The following is a 15,292-nucleotide window of genomic DNA, read 5'->3' on the forward strand; positions in this document are numbered from 1 at the left end:
ACAATGGTCATTCATGGTTCTATTTGCATGCATGATCTCATGGATGCTTATGATCGCATGATACCTCATGACCTTTTGGCCACATGCCCCTCATGGATTCTAATCATAGTGCCATGATGATCTTCTTGAACTAAAGGTCAGGCAAGCCATGGCCCTCCACGTTGTCAGAGTGCTTTGGAGCAGCTGAATGGCATCCAGTGTGTCATAACATTTCAGTCCTCTAACGTCAGTACCCTCTGTGCAGTGCTTAATTTCATCTGGTGGTTTCTGGTGCTCAGCACCGGCACTTAATTGTCAACACTGGCACTTGAGACAGTCTGCCACATGGTGGCGCTGTCTATCTAATGTCGAGGATGAGCACAACAACAGTTGTTTATTTATTCAGTATACATTAAAAAGGACTAATACCTGCAGCCCAAGTCTTTCTTTTAGCTTTAGGGTCATATAATAGTATGAACTGTCCCACTCCTAGGAGTGTGATTGTTAGAAATTATGTTGGTACTGCCATTTGCAGTGCTGGCAGGGGCAAGTGGTGGCACAAGTTGCAGTGGTCTTCTGATAAGGGCCCTGGCACTTGTTTTGTTTGCAAGTTAAGCACTGACTCTGTGTACATTTGAGGTCTTGCAGGGGTCGTAGCTCTTTGCAATTATAGTCTTTGGTCACATGTCCTGATGGCCTAGGACATGATGCTTTTTGACACAAGGCCTTCTCAAAATTACGGTTGACATAACTCTAGTCACGCACTGTTCTTCTTCACTAGATAAGCTACGTAAGGTATGGGAGGAAGATATAGGTGCCTTGGAGGAGGATGACTGGAGGGAGGCCTTAGAGGCTCCAAGAGGGGCGGCTGTTGCAGTGCGCTTGCGATTCATTCAGTTTAAATATTTGCATCGTGCATATTATACCAGAGAACGATTATGGCGAGCTGGTCTGATTGCCTCCCCTGAGTGCCTGCGATGTGGTAGCACAGTGGGCACGTTTCTACATACAGTATGGTCGTGTGTGAGGCTGACACGGTTCTGGACGGGTGTGTGGGATTGCCTGTCCGAGGTGCTGGGCTTGGACCTCCCCCGCTCCCCGAAACTGGGCCTCCTTCACGTAATGGAACAGGTTGGTGGGAATATTTATAAACGCCATCTACTGCTTCTGGGCCTTACGGTGGCCAAGAGAGATGTAGCTCGAGCCTGGAAGGACCCCAGGGCTCCCTTACTAGAGGTGTGGAAGAGAGGGTTGGACTTTACCATGGGACTGGAACGCCCGGTCTTTGAAGCCAGAGGTTGCCCCCGAAAACACTTTAAAGTATGGAAGCGTTGGGCAGAATATAGAGGGCTCTGGCTGGAACCGCCAGTGCAACGGGACTCTGATGTAGAACATTTGCAGGTCGATCCTGGGTGAAAAGGGCTATACACTGGATTCCAAAAACTTATACTTTGAATCGTATGAACACTGTGCCGGGGGTGGGGGGGGGGGTTGGTTCCGGGAGGGAAGGGCCAGGGAGGGTGTGGGGGGAGGGGAGTTGGGTGGGGATCCTTTCATCCCAAAATGTTGATTGCAATGCTATTATGTGTTGATTGTCTTCTTTGCTCACTGAACCCTTGATACATGGGGGACGGTGTCCTATTTGTAATGCTTTATCAACGAAATAAAATCTGTTCTGAAAAAAAAAAAAAATTACGGTTGACATCATAGACTTGGGTCCACCGACAATGAGAACCTTCTGAATGGAGCGGATACCGCAAGTTAGCCTATGTAGGATTTCCAAGAAGCATCAGGGGAGCAAGGTAGATGGGTGTGGCAAATCTCATTTAAACTCCCTGTTCACCTACCAAAATGTTACTTTTCCTGCACTGACATTTTTTCACGTGGGGAAAGGCACCTCAAACAAAAAACCTACTAATATTTGTCAAAGACAATCTCGGGGAGGGCCCATATTTGCAGGGGAAAAACACACGGCAACTCTATCTATCTATAGATAGATACATACAGGTACTATGTACAATTTATACAGTGAACACTCATCCCTGAAGGGATATGCCAGGGCTGGACAGAGTTCTGAATGAGAAAAGAATGTCGTAATCAGAGGCGCAACACCATAAGAAAGGGAACAGCTTCTATGTAGGGAACAACCTAGTTTTTTAATAGTTTCCAAAATACAGGTAAATCAGAGTTTAGATGCAGTTTGAGGGGGGAGAGCTTTTCAGTGGGTGGGCGCCAGATAAGTAAGCAAGAGTCCACTCACACAAGCACAGTAATGCACCTCTGGAAGATGATGGCCTGGTTGGCTGACCTGAGTGCTCTAGCGCACTTATAGAAACTAACTCGGTTCCTCAGAGCCGCAGGACCAATAGAATAAACTGCTCAATGCATGTGACCGAGCAATTTGAAAATGGTTCTCATTCGCATGGGCAGTCAATGAACATAGTCCACTGGCTGAAACAGAGGTCCTGGCAGGAAGGTTGCAAATCATATGCGCAGATATGCCTTGCAGGCATATAAAAAGATAGTTTGCCATTCCTAAATATACGTGAAAACAAAAATGGGGCTGGCTCTAATCAGCAAGGCTGAGCCTATATAGCAAGTAACAAAAGAAAATGCCAGTGCTGATAATATTTATTACATACTAGTACTAATCAACCACAAGCAGAAAATTAATTCCAGAGAGGGTACTGCTGTTTAGTCGCAATTTTATTTTGTAGAAAATCAACAATTTTGATGTAAATTTTACTGTACATTAGAGAAGAACCATAAAAGATAATCAGGAAATGGACAGACACATTGGATTGTATTCGACTGAACACATCAAACATTCAAAACTTCAGTCATATCACATTCAACACACATTCAACCTTGACTCAAGCACACTACGTAAAAGAACTTGGTCTGCTTCAATTCGATGAAAAATTAGAATTTTTTTTTGAAAAAAGTACAAAACCATGAAAGTTTTTCTATCAAACATTCGTTCTGGGTTGATACACGTGGTTAATGTACACAAAGTTGTAAGGGGTTTACAAATCAAATGAACTCCTATACAAGCAAGCAGATCATAGGGATATTGGGCCTACGCGTTTCAAATCTCCTTTAATTCAGCGGAGATTCTCATCAGGGCCTCAGGTGGCTAAAAAGAGGAAAGAGAAAACATACACAAAAAGTGATTTATAAACATAAATACTAACATGTGTGATATGACAAGTGCAAACATTGCATATACCTATTGCATTACATAGATGGAAGGCATAATGTCCATGATTAAAAAATAGTAATGGGGAGAATTAAAGCACATTTGGAGTCTCAAGGCTTAGTGAATCACATAGTTAAGGGCAACCAAGGACAATGGAAACTGAGATGGGGGAGCGAGTCATACATGGACTGTGAATAGCGTAGAAAAAACTTTCCAAGTCCAGGGGGTCAGGAATGCCAAAACGGGAATACCGCAGCCCGGAGCAACTTACCACAGATATTACTAACCGGGAACCTGCGTGGGTCCAGGGGACCAGGGGAGCTTCTCTAAAATAAGACCGCCTGTAAATTAAACAGAACACTCTAGTGGGTCCGTGGGACTAAATTGAATGACTGCTGTAGCTTCCAAAAGGTAGTAATATTGACTTACCGCTCTGTGAGAATCAAAAAACACAGACGGTGACAGGGAGAGATGACAGGATGAACAATCTAAAAATAGAATAAAGCAGTTCATAAGGACCCTGTGCAGTGGGAGTGTAACACACAGTTCAGGGGTGAGTCAAAAACTACAAAAGACACATAAAGAAGAAGGCTACCTTCAAATTGGAATGAAACTCCCACAATTGGGTGAACCTTCAAGAGAGGCGTCGACTTTAAGGATAAACCGGAGACCTCATGGATTTAGAGGGACGGTGTGTGGAACTTGCAAAACATCTACTTAGGGGCCTGCAAAACAATTGGAAATTCCATTAGTTCCAGAGGGGGGGGTTGTTAAATTTGAAATCAGGGAGGAAACCTGAGCGTGTATCACCTGTAGAGGGGATGGCAGATTTACGGCAGATTTCACTTGGCTGCAGGAGGCGCATTAGATCATTGGCACAGGCAGTCTAATAGCATGTGCTAAAAAAGAAAAACAATAAATAAAAGGCGATTAAAGACCAAGCGGAAAAGGTCTGTAAGGATCTACGCATAGGTCGGGGCAGTCCCGGGGGCTGATGCAAACTCTTACCGTAGAAAGCGGAGTCCTGGATTCATTCCAACGTGAGGGGTCCGGTCGGCGTCAAAGCGAGTACTAATCACTCGCGCAGGCGCATTGACCTGCTAGATTTTACACTGCCTTTTAAACACTACGCGGACACTGCCTCTCAGTAAGGGGGCGGTTCTGCACGCCTAGGCCGGTGCATGCGCAATGGAAAGACACTGGCCGAGATGAAAAAAATACATACATTTTCGATACTTTTAACCGAAAAGACCCAAAGGGGCGGAAAAAATTATGACAAAAAGGATTGTATAACGAAATATCTAAATAGACTACAGGGTGCATCGGAAATGTCATCATAAATTGCAGGCTGACTCGGAAGAATAGGCTGGAAACCCTAGTACTGTGGGGAAAATGACTCGAGGTTGGTATAATGTGGCAGATATATTTTATCTGAACGGGGTTCATAATTTGAATATTTCAGATAGCTCATTAAGACCTGACACAGCCGTGTCGAATTTCACGATTAGCATCGCTTCCCTTTTAGATAGCTGGAGGCTTAAGTCACCTCCTCGCGGATCTTTTTCTATCCTGGAAATAACTGCCCATTTGAACTCATTGAGTCCATGTTGCATTCTAATCCAGTGGTTGACCAGTGGAGCGTTGTCCACCTGTCTCTTCAGTCTCGACTTGTGTTGTGAAATGCGTTGGCGCACTTCTTGCTCTGTTTTGCCAATGTAAAGGCAATCGCAAGGGCATTTTATGCCATACACAACGAATTTCGATTTACAATTGCTGAATACCTCATGTTTCCAGGATATTCCCTTATGCTGGAAAACAGAACCCTGTATGGTGGTTTCACAGCATAGGCATGTGCCGCATTTGTGGTGGCCTAGTATGGGTGCCAATCCCATCATTTGACGGAGAGATGGTTGAATTTTAGTTGGCATGGAGGCTCTCACCAGGTGGTTAGCAACGCTGTTCTCTTTCTTAAACGCAAACAGGGGTGGGTCTCTCAAACTTGCATCTAGATTCTTAACCAAATGCCAGTTTTGACCGATAATGCGTTTCAATTGGTTGGCAATGATGGGATTGGCACCCATACTAGGCCACCACAAATGCGGCACATGCCTATGCTGTGAAACCACCATACAGGGTTCTGTTTTCCAGCATAAGGGAATATCCTGGAAACATGAGGTATTCAGCAATTGTAAATCGAAATTCGTTGTGTATGGCATAAAATGCCCTTGCGATTGCCTTTACATTGGCAAAACAGAGCAAGAAGTGCGCCAACGCATTTCACAACACAAGTCGAGACTGAAGAGACAGGTGGACAACGCTCCACTGGTCAACCACTGGATTAGAATGCAACATGGACTTAATGAGTTCAAATGGACAGTTATTTCCAGGATAGAAAAAGATCCGCGAGGAGGCGACTTAAGCCTCCAGCTATCTAAAAGGGAAGCGATGCTAATCGTGAAATTCGACACGGCTGTGTCAGGTCTTAATGAGCTATCTGAAATATTCAAATTATGAACCCCGTTCAGATAAAATATATCTGCCACATTATACCAACCTCGAGTCATTTTCCCCACAGTACTAGGGTTTCCAGCCTATTCTTCCGAGTCAGCCTGCAATTTATGATGACATTTCCGATGCACCCTGTAGTCTATTTAGATATTTCGTTATACAATCCTTTTTGTCATAATTTTTTCCGCCCCTTTGGGTCTTTTCGGTTAAAAGTATCGAAAATGTATGTATTTTTTTCATCTCGGCCAGTGTCTTTCCATTGCGCATGCACCGGCCCAGGCGTGCAGAACCGCCCCCTTACTGAGAGGCAGTGTCCGCGTAGTGTTTAAAAGGCAGTGTAAAATCTAGCAGGTCAATGCGCCTGCGCGAGTGATTAGTACTCGCTTTGACGCCGACCGGACCCCTCACGTTGGAATGAATCCAGGACGCGGCTTTCTACGGTAAGAGTTTGCATCAGCCCCCGGGACTGCCCCGACCTATGCGTAGATCCTTACAGACCTTTTCCGCTTGGTCTTTAATCGCCTTTTATTTATTGTTTTTCTTTTTTAGCACATGCTATTAGACTGCCTGTGCCAATGATCTAATGCGCCTCCTGCAGCCAAGTGAAATCTGCCGTAAATCTGCCATGCCCTCTACAGGTGATACACGCTCAGGTTTCCTCCCTGATTTCAAATTTAACAACCCCCCCCCTCTGGAACTAATGGAATTTCCAATTGTTTTGCAGGCCCCTAAGTAGATGTTTTGCAAGTTCCACACACCGTCCCTCTAAATCTATGAGGTCTCCGGTTTATCCTTAAAGTCGACGCCTCTCTTGAAGGTTCACCCAATTGTGGGAGTTTCATTCCAATTTGAAGGTAGCCTTCTTCTTTATGTGTCTTTTGTAGTTTTTGACTCACCCCTGAACTGTGTGTTACACTCCCACTGCACAGGGTCCTTATGAACTGCTTTATTCTATTTTTAGATTGTTCATCCTGTCATCTCTCCCTGTCACCGTCTGTGTTCTTTGATTCTCACAGAGCGGTAAGTCAATATTACTACCTTTTGGAAGCTACAGCAGTCATTCAATTTAGTCCCACGGACCCACTAGAGTGTTCTGTTTAATTTACAGGCGGTCTTATTTTAGAGAAGCTCCCCTGGTCCCCTGGACCCACGCAGGTTCCCGGTTAGTAATATCTGTGGTAAGTTGCTCCGGGCTGCGGTATTCCCGTTTTGGCATTCCTGACCCCCTGGACTTGGAAAGTTTTTTCTACGCTATTCACAGTCCATGTATGACTCGCTCCCCCATCTCAGTTTCCATTGTCCTTGGTTGCCCTTAACTATGTGATTCACTAAGCCTTGAGACTCCAAATGTGCTTTAATTCTCCCCATTACTATTTTTTAATCATGGACATTATGCCTTCCATCTATGTAATGCAATAGGTATATGCAATGTTTGCACTTGTCATATCACACATGTTAGTATTTATGTTTATAAATCACTTTTTGTGTATGTTTTCTCTTTCCTCTTTTTAGCCGCCTGAGGCCCTGATGAGAATCTCCGCTGAATTAAAGGAGATTTGAAACGCGTAGGCCCAATATCCCTATGGTCTGCTTGCTTGTATAGGAGTTCATTTGATTTGTAAACCCCTTACAACTTTGTGTACATTAACCACGTGTATCAACCCAGAACGAATGTTTGATAGAAAAACTTTCATGGTTTTGTACTTTTTTCAAAAAATTGTTTCTAATTTTTCATCGAATTGAAGCAGACCAAGTTATTTTACGTAGTGTGCTTGAGTCAAGGTTGAATGTGTGTTGAATGTGATATGACTGAAGTTTTGAATGTTTGATGTGTTCAGTCGAATACAATCCAATGTGTCTGTCCATTTCCTGATTATCTTTTATGGTTCTTCTCTAATGTACAGTAAAATTTACATCAAAATTGTTGATTTTCTACAAAATAAAATTGCGACTAAACAGCAGTACTCTCTCTGGAATTAATTTTCTGCTTGTGGTTGATTAGTACTAGTATGTAATAAATATTATCAGCACTGGCATTTTCTTTTGTTAATTCCTAAATATACAGCATTACCGTAATCAAGCTCACTGGTGATAAGAGGCTGTATTATAGTTTTAAGCGAGTGAATTGGGATGCGAAGTAGTCACATGATGCCAAAACAACTCTCACATGCAGAAAGGGAATGATCAGAAAGCTCAGGTTCTTAGCAGCTTTTCTGAGTTTCAGGCAGGCCCAAAGAAAATAGCCACCAATAGTTATTCCACCTACTGTTAGCCTTCCCAATTAAAAAGATCTCAGTTTCCCCCTTGAGATTTAGGCAGTCAAACGGCATCCAGTCAGCTACTGCTGTGAGACATCACGCGAGATTACCGCTTGATGCTTCATAGTTTTCAACAATAGAAAAGGTAAGGACAAGAAAGAGCTGAGGCACAGAGGTTGAAGGGGAGAGAGGGGACCATGTTTAGGTTTAGAATGGAAGAAAGAAAAGGGGAGCAGCTATAAGGCACAAGAGGGCACCAAGTAAAGGAGAATGAAAAGTAAGATGGAAGTGAATGTCAGAACACAAGCAAGGACCTCTTCAGTCCAAAAGTGTGCCCCAAAATAGCCAACACTAGAGAAGGAAGTAAATGTGAGGACAGGAGCAAGAATCTCTTGAATTCCAAAGTATTCTCCTAAAATGGCTAGCACTAGAGGATCTGAGAAGTAGGCATACTCTGTCATCAACCTCTGGAGAGAGTCACTCCTCACTGACTTTATTTCCTGATCCCTGTACTATTAGTCTTCAAGATTCTTCCATAAGCAGTGATCAGTTCCCAGAGCAGCTGTAACCTACCTTGGCATAGCTCTCAGCAGCGTCTATTAGCAGCGTCAAGGCTTTCATCAAGGATCCTTTCAGCACTGCCATGTTGGCAAGGGATTCCTCTGAAAAGAATCAAGGAGGTTATCAATAAATATGCAGGGGGAAGATACTCTGGAATTCAGGCACTATGAAAATTCTGTAAAGAAAGAAAAAGGAACTATTACTTACCTGTAACACGACTTATACAGTTAGATGTTTGTAATAGATTCACATACTATGCATACCCTGTTGTTATAGTGGTTACCTTTAAAACAGATTTAGAAGTTTGAACAACCCCATTGTCATCCATTGTCTTCCAAACTCTTCTTCGATCAGAAAGCCCTCTAAGTCAACATCATTGCCGATTTCAGACTATCTTGTCAAACCATTTTAGGCAATCTGGTCATTTTTCATTACTCCTTGTGGAGGACCAAAAGAGTATTCAGTCAGATGTTTTGCAAATATAATATTATAGAGAAGGAGAGGTGCCTGAGTTCCGGAGTGCCCTTTGACCCTCTGTGATAACTCAAGAGTTAAAAAGCAGTGTTTGGCAAAATTAGGTACAAAGAACAACAATGCAGCTTTTCACATCTGTTAACAGAAAGTTAATTAGTGGTTGTATCTGTTTTCTATGAAGGAAAGTGCATTGGCATAACTGGATATTGAGCATTGGCTAACTGGCAACAAACTAGAATGTCCATAACTATCCATGTTCATAAGCTTCATGTAAGAAAGAATGTTCCTTCTAACAGAAGGACAAAAATAATATCATAGTACGACTGGCACTTTAATTTAATGTCATAAGTCGTATTAACGCACTCTCGCACTCATTTTAAGTTACATTCTCTCTTCTGGTAACATCACATATGGCTGCAACACCACAAGCCTTTTATGAAGTATTATCAATGTATGACTTGCAAATAAAAAACTTGTGAATCACTTACTTTGCTAGCCATTGCGTTAGCTACACTAAATATATATCATATAAATGTTGCTTTTTAAAGAAATTTTATTGATTTTTATATATTTTTTAAATGTAATACTGACAAAAATAAACATATAACAAAAGCTCATCATTGCGCATGTGTTTGTTCATCTGTTGTTTCACCTGTTCTCATTTTTATTTCTCACAAGGTCTTTTTCCTAATATGCTTCTTCCTGCCATCTCGCGTCATTACAGAACCAGCGTAACATAGCGATTGTAACTCAAGTAGAGTTAAGGGTTGGTCTTGCCATCAGTGTACTAAGCCACTGGGTTTGTTTCCCCTTACTATGGGGAGGGATGAGGAAAGTGGGTGGTGAAGCCGGGCTTTAGTGTTGTGGCAGGACCTTTTATGTACGCTTCTGGTTTTGACTGCTTCTTACCTTCATGTCAGTGTATTTTGTTTATTGTTCAGGGTCTTCTTCTTCGATCTGGTTACTTCTGAAGTTGTTAATCATTTCATAAAATTCCATCCCATCCCATCCCCCCCCCTTTTAGGGCTCTATATGGCAATGAGACCATTTTTTCACTTCTGTTTCCCAATCAGCCACTTTGAGTCCCGCTTGATTTTTTTTTTGTGAACATTTTTTATTGCGTTTTAGGACAGCAATCAAAAGACCATAGGTACATACAGATGCACATCCCTTCCCCCTCACTAACAACCAGCAGGTCCTATACGCCAATACTGTAGGCGTCAGAGTATTGGCCACCTGCAGGGTGGGGTGCGGTGGGAATGCAGAGCCAGGTCCTGAGCCCAATCCCAAGCCTCGCAAGGCAGGGGTTGGTCACCAGCAGGGGGTTGAGTATGGTAATAACATCTTACTTTACATCCCAAAAAAAAGGAGACCTTCACTGAAAAAAACTAAAGTTGAAGTGGCGTTATAGTTAGGTACGGTCATAATATGTTACTTTACATTTAAAAAAAAACTCAGAAATTCACTTAGTTAAAATAAAGTTAAAAGAACATTATAGTTAAGTAAAAATGGCAGTTAAAACTGAAAACACAGACATTTGCCAGTTCTAGTTTACTGAGCTAACTTGAACGTGTGCCCCCACCATGCTCTGCTTATGACCTCACAAACTGCATCACTCATGACATGTTCAATGACCTAATTGATGACAGAACTGATAACATTTCAAATAACATAATCGATGACAACACTGGGCTAAGTGTCGGCACAAGTTCTAGTTACCTCAATGAACTATAACTGGCAAATTTCAGTTTTTTTCATTTAAATTGATACTCTGCTCATGGAATCTGGGCAACCTGGAAGAATGCACCCGCATTACAGTGATCTGCAAGGAAGAGAAGGACTATAGTTCATTGGTAATGGATTACTGAACCACCACACCCAAAGGAAATGTGAGGAAGCATAATGTAATAGAAGATGTGAAGCTTCATGATTGGCGTTTATCAATCCCCAAGTCTGAAGGATACACACCCCATGGCAGTGACTCGATGAGCTTGAGCTGGACATTTGCTGCCCCCTCATGGTTCTCGCCGATCTCTCTGTGCATGCTGAAGCACAAGGCTACCATGTTGTGCTTTTCGCTGTCTCCAGGGTGGCAGCGCTTGATGTAATCCAGCAAAGCTGTTTTCAGGCCCCCTGTCTAAAGTGAAAAGGCAGCATTAGCATAGAGGCAGGAGCGATTAAGATAAAAAAAGGCAGAGAGTAATGAAATACACGAGCTAGAGAGCAAAAAAACATGATGATAGGAAGGGAGGAATATGACAGGAGAGGAACGAAGACACACGTGGGAAAGTTGGATATTGGAAGATGAATGGAAAGATTGGAAAAGGGAGGAGAGAGAGAAATAAGAGTGGAAGGAAAAAAGAAAGATGAGAGAGGGAGAGAATGGAATCAATCAGGACATGGTTTCTTAACTAGTAATCTCTACAGCAACTCTGTAACACAGATGCCACAGACTTTCCACCAACATAAGAGAAGAAATGACAACATGTGACATCTCTGCCCCACCCGACTGGCCCTAGCCACCAGATGGGAGTTAAAGGAATGAACTTTAAACATAAGCTTTTTTGAGAAATCAGTAATGGGCATTACTCTATAATGGAACAAGTAAGCTTGTAATTAATTTTATCATCTACCTTTGTTTAATTTTATGACCGGTAACAAACCCGAGGTATAGTCTCCTATATTAGGGCCTGAGGCATTCCTTCCTGGGCCCTGGTATTCAGCATCCATAAAGAGACCACTAATGCATGCTCACATTTAGCGCCACTAGTGGAAGAGGTGTGGCGCAGCGGCCAGGGTGACTGACGCTGGGGATCACGGTTCGATCCCCGGCTCCGGCGGCAGGGGTCTGCTCAGCACCATGTGACTCTGGGCAATAGCTCGCTTAATCTTCCCGACGTCCTCCAGCGCCGTGACACCTTCGGGTAATTGTTCGCGCTTTACAAATACTGGATATTTACAATTACATGATGAGTTTTCAATTGTTCATTTTATCATTTTGACTCCAGAAAATGAAGGGCAATTTACACAATCGTGTGGTGCACTGACTATGTGTGGATAGCAATGGACTTCCAATAGACTATCCAAGTGTCCCAACACCGAACAAGAACATAATATTAATTTAGTCTATGAACAGGAAGGCTTTTATTAGTAGAACTGAAGGAAATATCCAGTCAGGATTCAGACAGATCCGAGACAGGCTAGGAAGAGCATACATTCCTTCACCAAAGGATCTGTGCTCAGCTACCGCAGGAGAACAGATCAATTGAGATGTTCTCATTAGTCTGCAGTATGGGCCTATTTAATAAAAGCCTTGGTCCTTGTTGGCCAGAGGTCACAGCTTCACCTACGGCTAATATTGTCTAAGGAGAGGTTAGGTTATTACCATTCTGGCAGCCAACATTGTTCCGATATGCAACTATGTAGTTTCCAAATAATTCAGTTCGGCATAGCCTGAGCAGTATGGTGGACAGAGTGAAATCCCAGCTGCTGCTAGTGCAAATTTAAATGGGATGAGTTTGAAATTCACTGGCACAATAGGCAGTGCTAGCATAGCTCGCTGATCACTAGGAACAAAAGTAAAGCGAACTGGACTGCACCAGCAACATTATGTCAGTAGCAAATATCTGAATAGAAACGATATGCTTAAATAGTTTTTACTGGACTACGGAAAGGAGAATACCATTGACATCAAACAATTACAGCTGCTAAGATATTAACAGAACCTCACAACCACATGATGAAAGGGCAACTCCAAATACACTCTGCACTTAACAGCACAAGTGTAGAGACTAGGGATATGATCCAGTGACCCCGTGATGTCAGAGGAATGCATTTAGGACAACAGAAATGTCAAATTATGTAGGAGCCATGGGGATGTGTCTGATGTGTATATTGTGTTCTGTCACTGTTCCTTCTCCTACCCCCAAAGCTGGTCCGGCTGGCCTAGATAGGATGTTGGCTGGAGGATAGGCAGAGGTTGGACTGGTGGTCTTTGAGAACACCAGGACCTCTTTTGCTTGATTTTGGAGGTGTGTGAACTTGTCTCCCCATTTGTTACCATTACGTTTGCCATGATGGCCTCAGATGGAGTACTGGCTTTGACAAATCAGGAGAGGCTGGGGTTGTAGCCAATAAGTTAGTGTTGTTTGGAACATTGGAATAGGACATTAACTGATGAATCTAGACAAGGATACTCCCCATTGTGGTGTTTATGTTAACCACGCCAGAAAGAGGCCCATGTCTGAATGAGGAGGACTGTATTCAAATCGAATTCCCAATCGATCATTTAAGAGGGAGGCAAAGGAATTTATGGACACAATGCTCAACTCATCTCGCTCACCAAGTGTTTATCATTCTAGAAATGTCAAGGATTAAAGGGACTCAGAGAATGAATTGGCTTGCTAAATAAATAGACTGTGGAGTACGGACAGGGAAGGGGGAAGACAGCACTATCATAGCAAGAATAGACTCTAGGGTACTTAGGGCTGGAGGGGTAGATTATACCTCAGATAAGAGTATATGAATATAGTACAGGCAAATGAGTTGAATGGAACACTGACTTGTAATGTTGAGAATTTATCCCGAAGCCTACTCAGAAGACACCTACCGTATCCAACTTTTTCCTCATCAGCACCTCAAAATGATGCTTCCGATGAAGCAAATCAAAGATGTATGTCATATCACTATAGCGTCCAATACCGGTGAGAAGCCGCACCTAGGGATTGGAAACAGAAAGTAGGTAAGCCCAGGGTGGGCATGCAAGGCAGGCTGCATTTACAGAGTGCAAACCATTCATTCCAAAAGGGTGACCCACTGATGCACTGCACAACGCCCAACTCAACTGAATCCAGCAAAGACATATTGCTCACAAAAATACCCCCTTGTACTTGAATGCTGCACACCATCCATCGGGAAGAATTATTAACCTACCATACTGGACAATTTCCTCCTTTACTGTCCATGCAATGATAGCCAGCACAACCTCTGCATCAAGAACACCATGCACTGCCACCAACATATCTGCGTGGACTAGAACTGGTATGAATTCCGGCATAGGCACTCTGCAAAACCTCAAGACCACTGGCACCAAGCACCATACACCTAAAGGAGTGTGTGCACTAGCATATTAGACAATGTTTACTCTAATGGTCAACACTAACACAATGCACACAAGTGGACCATTAACTGACACACAGCAATCTCCCCACCCCAAGAGGTCACAGCATGACTTACACCTGGAATAGTTATTCTACAGATGTACTTTACAAACTCCAGTCTCAGAGCTCCTGCACTGACATACTGCAAATCCTTCACACCATGGGGTCTCCAGGCACATACACTAACAGGGGTCTTTGTATTAGCACACTGCACATCTTACACACAAAGATGTGACTGAACAGACACACCACACAACCTCTATGCCAAGGAAACCCTGCTGTGCCAACATCCGAAATGGCCTTTGCAAGGCCTGCACCTGAAGAAGTTTCTGTTCAAGTACACTGCAAAACTTCCAAGATAAGATACATTACAAAACTTCCCTACCAGTGGGTCACTGTAGAGACAGGAGAGTGCCTACGCCAGCACACTGTACAACTGTCAGATTAAGAGGTGTCTGTACTGACAGACAGTAAGTATTAAAAGTACTCAGTTTGTTCACAGATACATCTCAGGCTCACAAAAGACACCTACCACCTATGGCGTCTCCCAGGGTTCCATACTGTCGCCAGTCATCTTCAGCCTCTTGGTAAAGTACTCACAGATAACAGCATCAAGACTCATCATTACGCCAATGATATGCAACTATACTTAAAAGTCTCCCTCTATTTCAGACATTCAAAGCCAAGTCTCCAACACTGATTGCCCATTATTCACACCCTGATGGCCAGCAACTAGCTGAAGCTCAACCCAGCCCAGACAGAATTGCTGTTATTTGCCAAAAAACAACAAACAACAGTACAAACCTAGCTCAATGACATGAACCATGACCGCTTCGAACCCCAACTTCGATTCCTATCATTGCTTAATTTGTAAACGAGTGCCAGTGCCCAAAGCTCTTCTCAGAAGCCTGAGGACAGTGCCATTGAACAAATACCAAGGATGGTAGTCTTGAATCCACCTCCTGCTTCTTTAATCCACTATGAGACACGTCCTGCCCCTTTACCTCACTCTTGCAGTTTCCTGCTTTCTCCCTTTCTGACAGTTTTTCCATCTTTCTCTTCCTCCTTCTTTTCTGTATGTGAATTTTTCTCTTGCTTGCCTTCAGAAAATGTACGATGGGGAAAAACAAGTGCTGTCCTCAAAAATGAGTGTT

At 43.1% G+C, this 15,292-nt stretch overlaps 1 protein-coding gene across 2 annotated transcripts in view; it reads right to left on the reverse strand.

Annotated features, from left to right (window-relative positions):
- The window catches only part of SPG11 (SPG11 vesicle trafficking associated, spatacsin), a 573,976-nt gene that overhangs the window by 44,724 nt on the left and 513,960 nt on the right, over positions 1 to 15,292 (reverse strand). For both annotated transcript variants that reach the window (XM_078682963.1, XM_078682964.1), the window contains exons 36-38: positions 13,589 to 13,696; positions 10,948 to 11,116; positions 8,518 to 8,606 (exon numbers count right to left, since the gene is read on the reverse strand). In XM_078682963.1, coding sequence (XP_078539089.1) covers positions 8,518 to 8,606; positions 10,948 to 11,116; positions 13,589 to 13,696 — 366 coding nt within the window. The remainder of the gene's footprint in view (positions 1 to 8,517; positions 8,607 to 10,947; positions 11,117 to 13,588; positions 13,697 to 15,292) is intronic.

Source organism: Lissotriton helveticus, chromosome 3_1, assembly GCF_964261635.1.
Source record: "Lissotriton helveticus chromosome 3_1, aLisHel1.1, whole genome shotgun sequence".
NCBI classification, from domain to species: domain Eukaryota; kingdom Metazoa; phylum Chordata; class Amphibia; order Caudata; family Salamandridae; genus Lissotriton; species Lissotriton helveticus.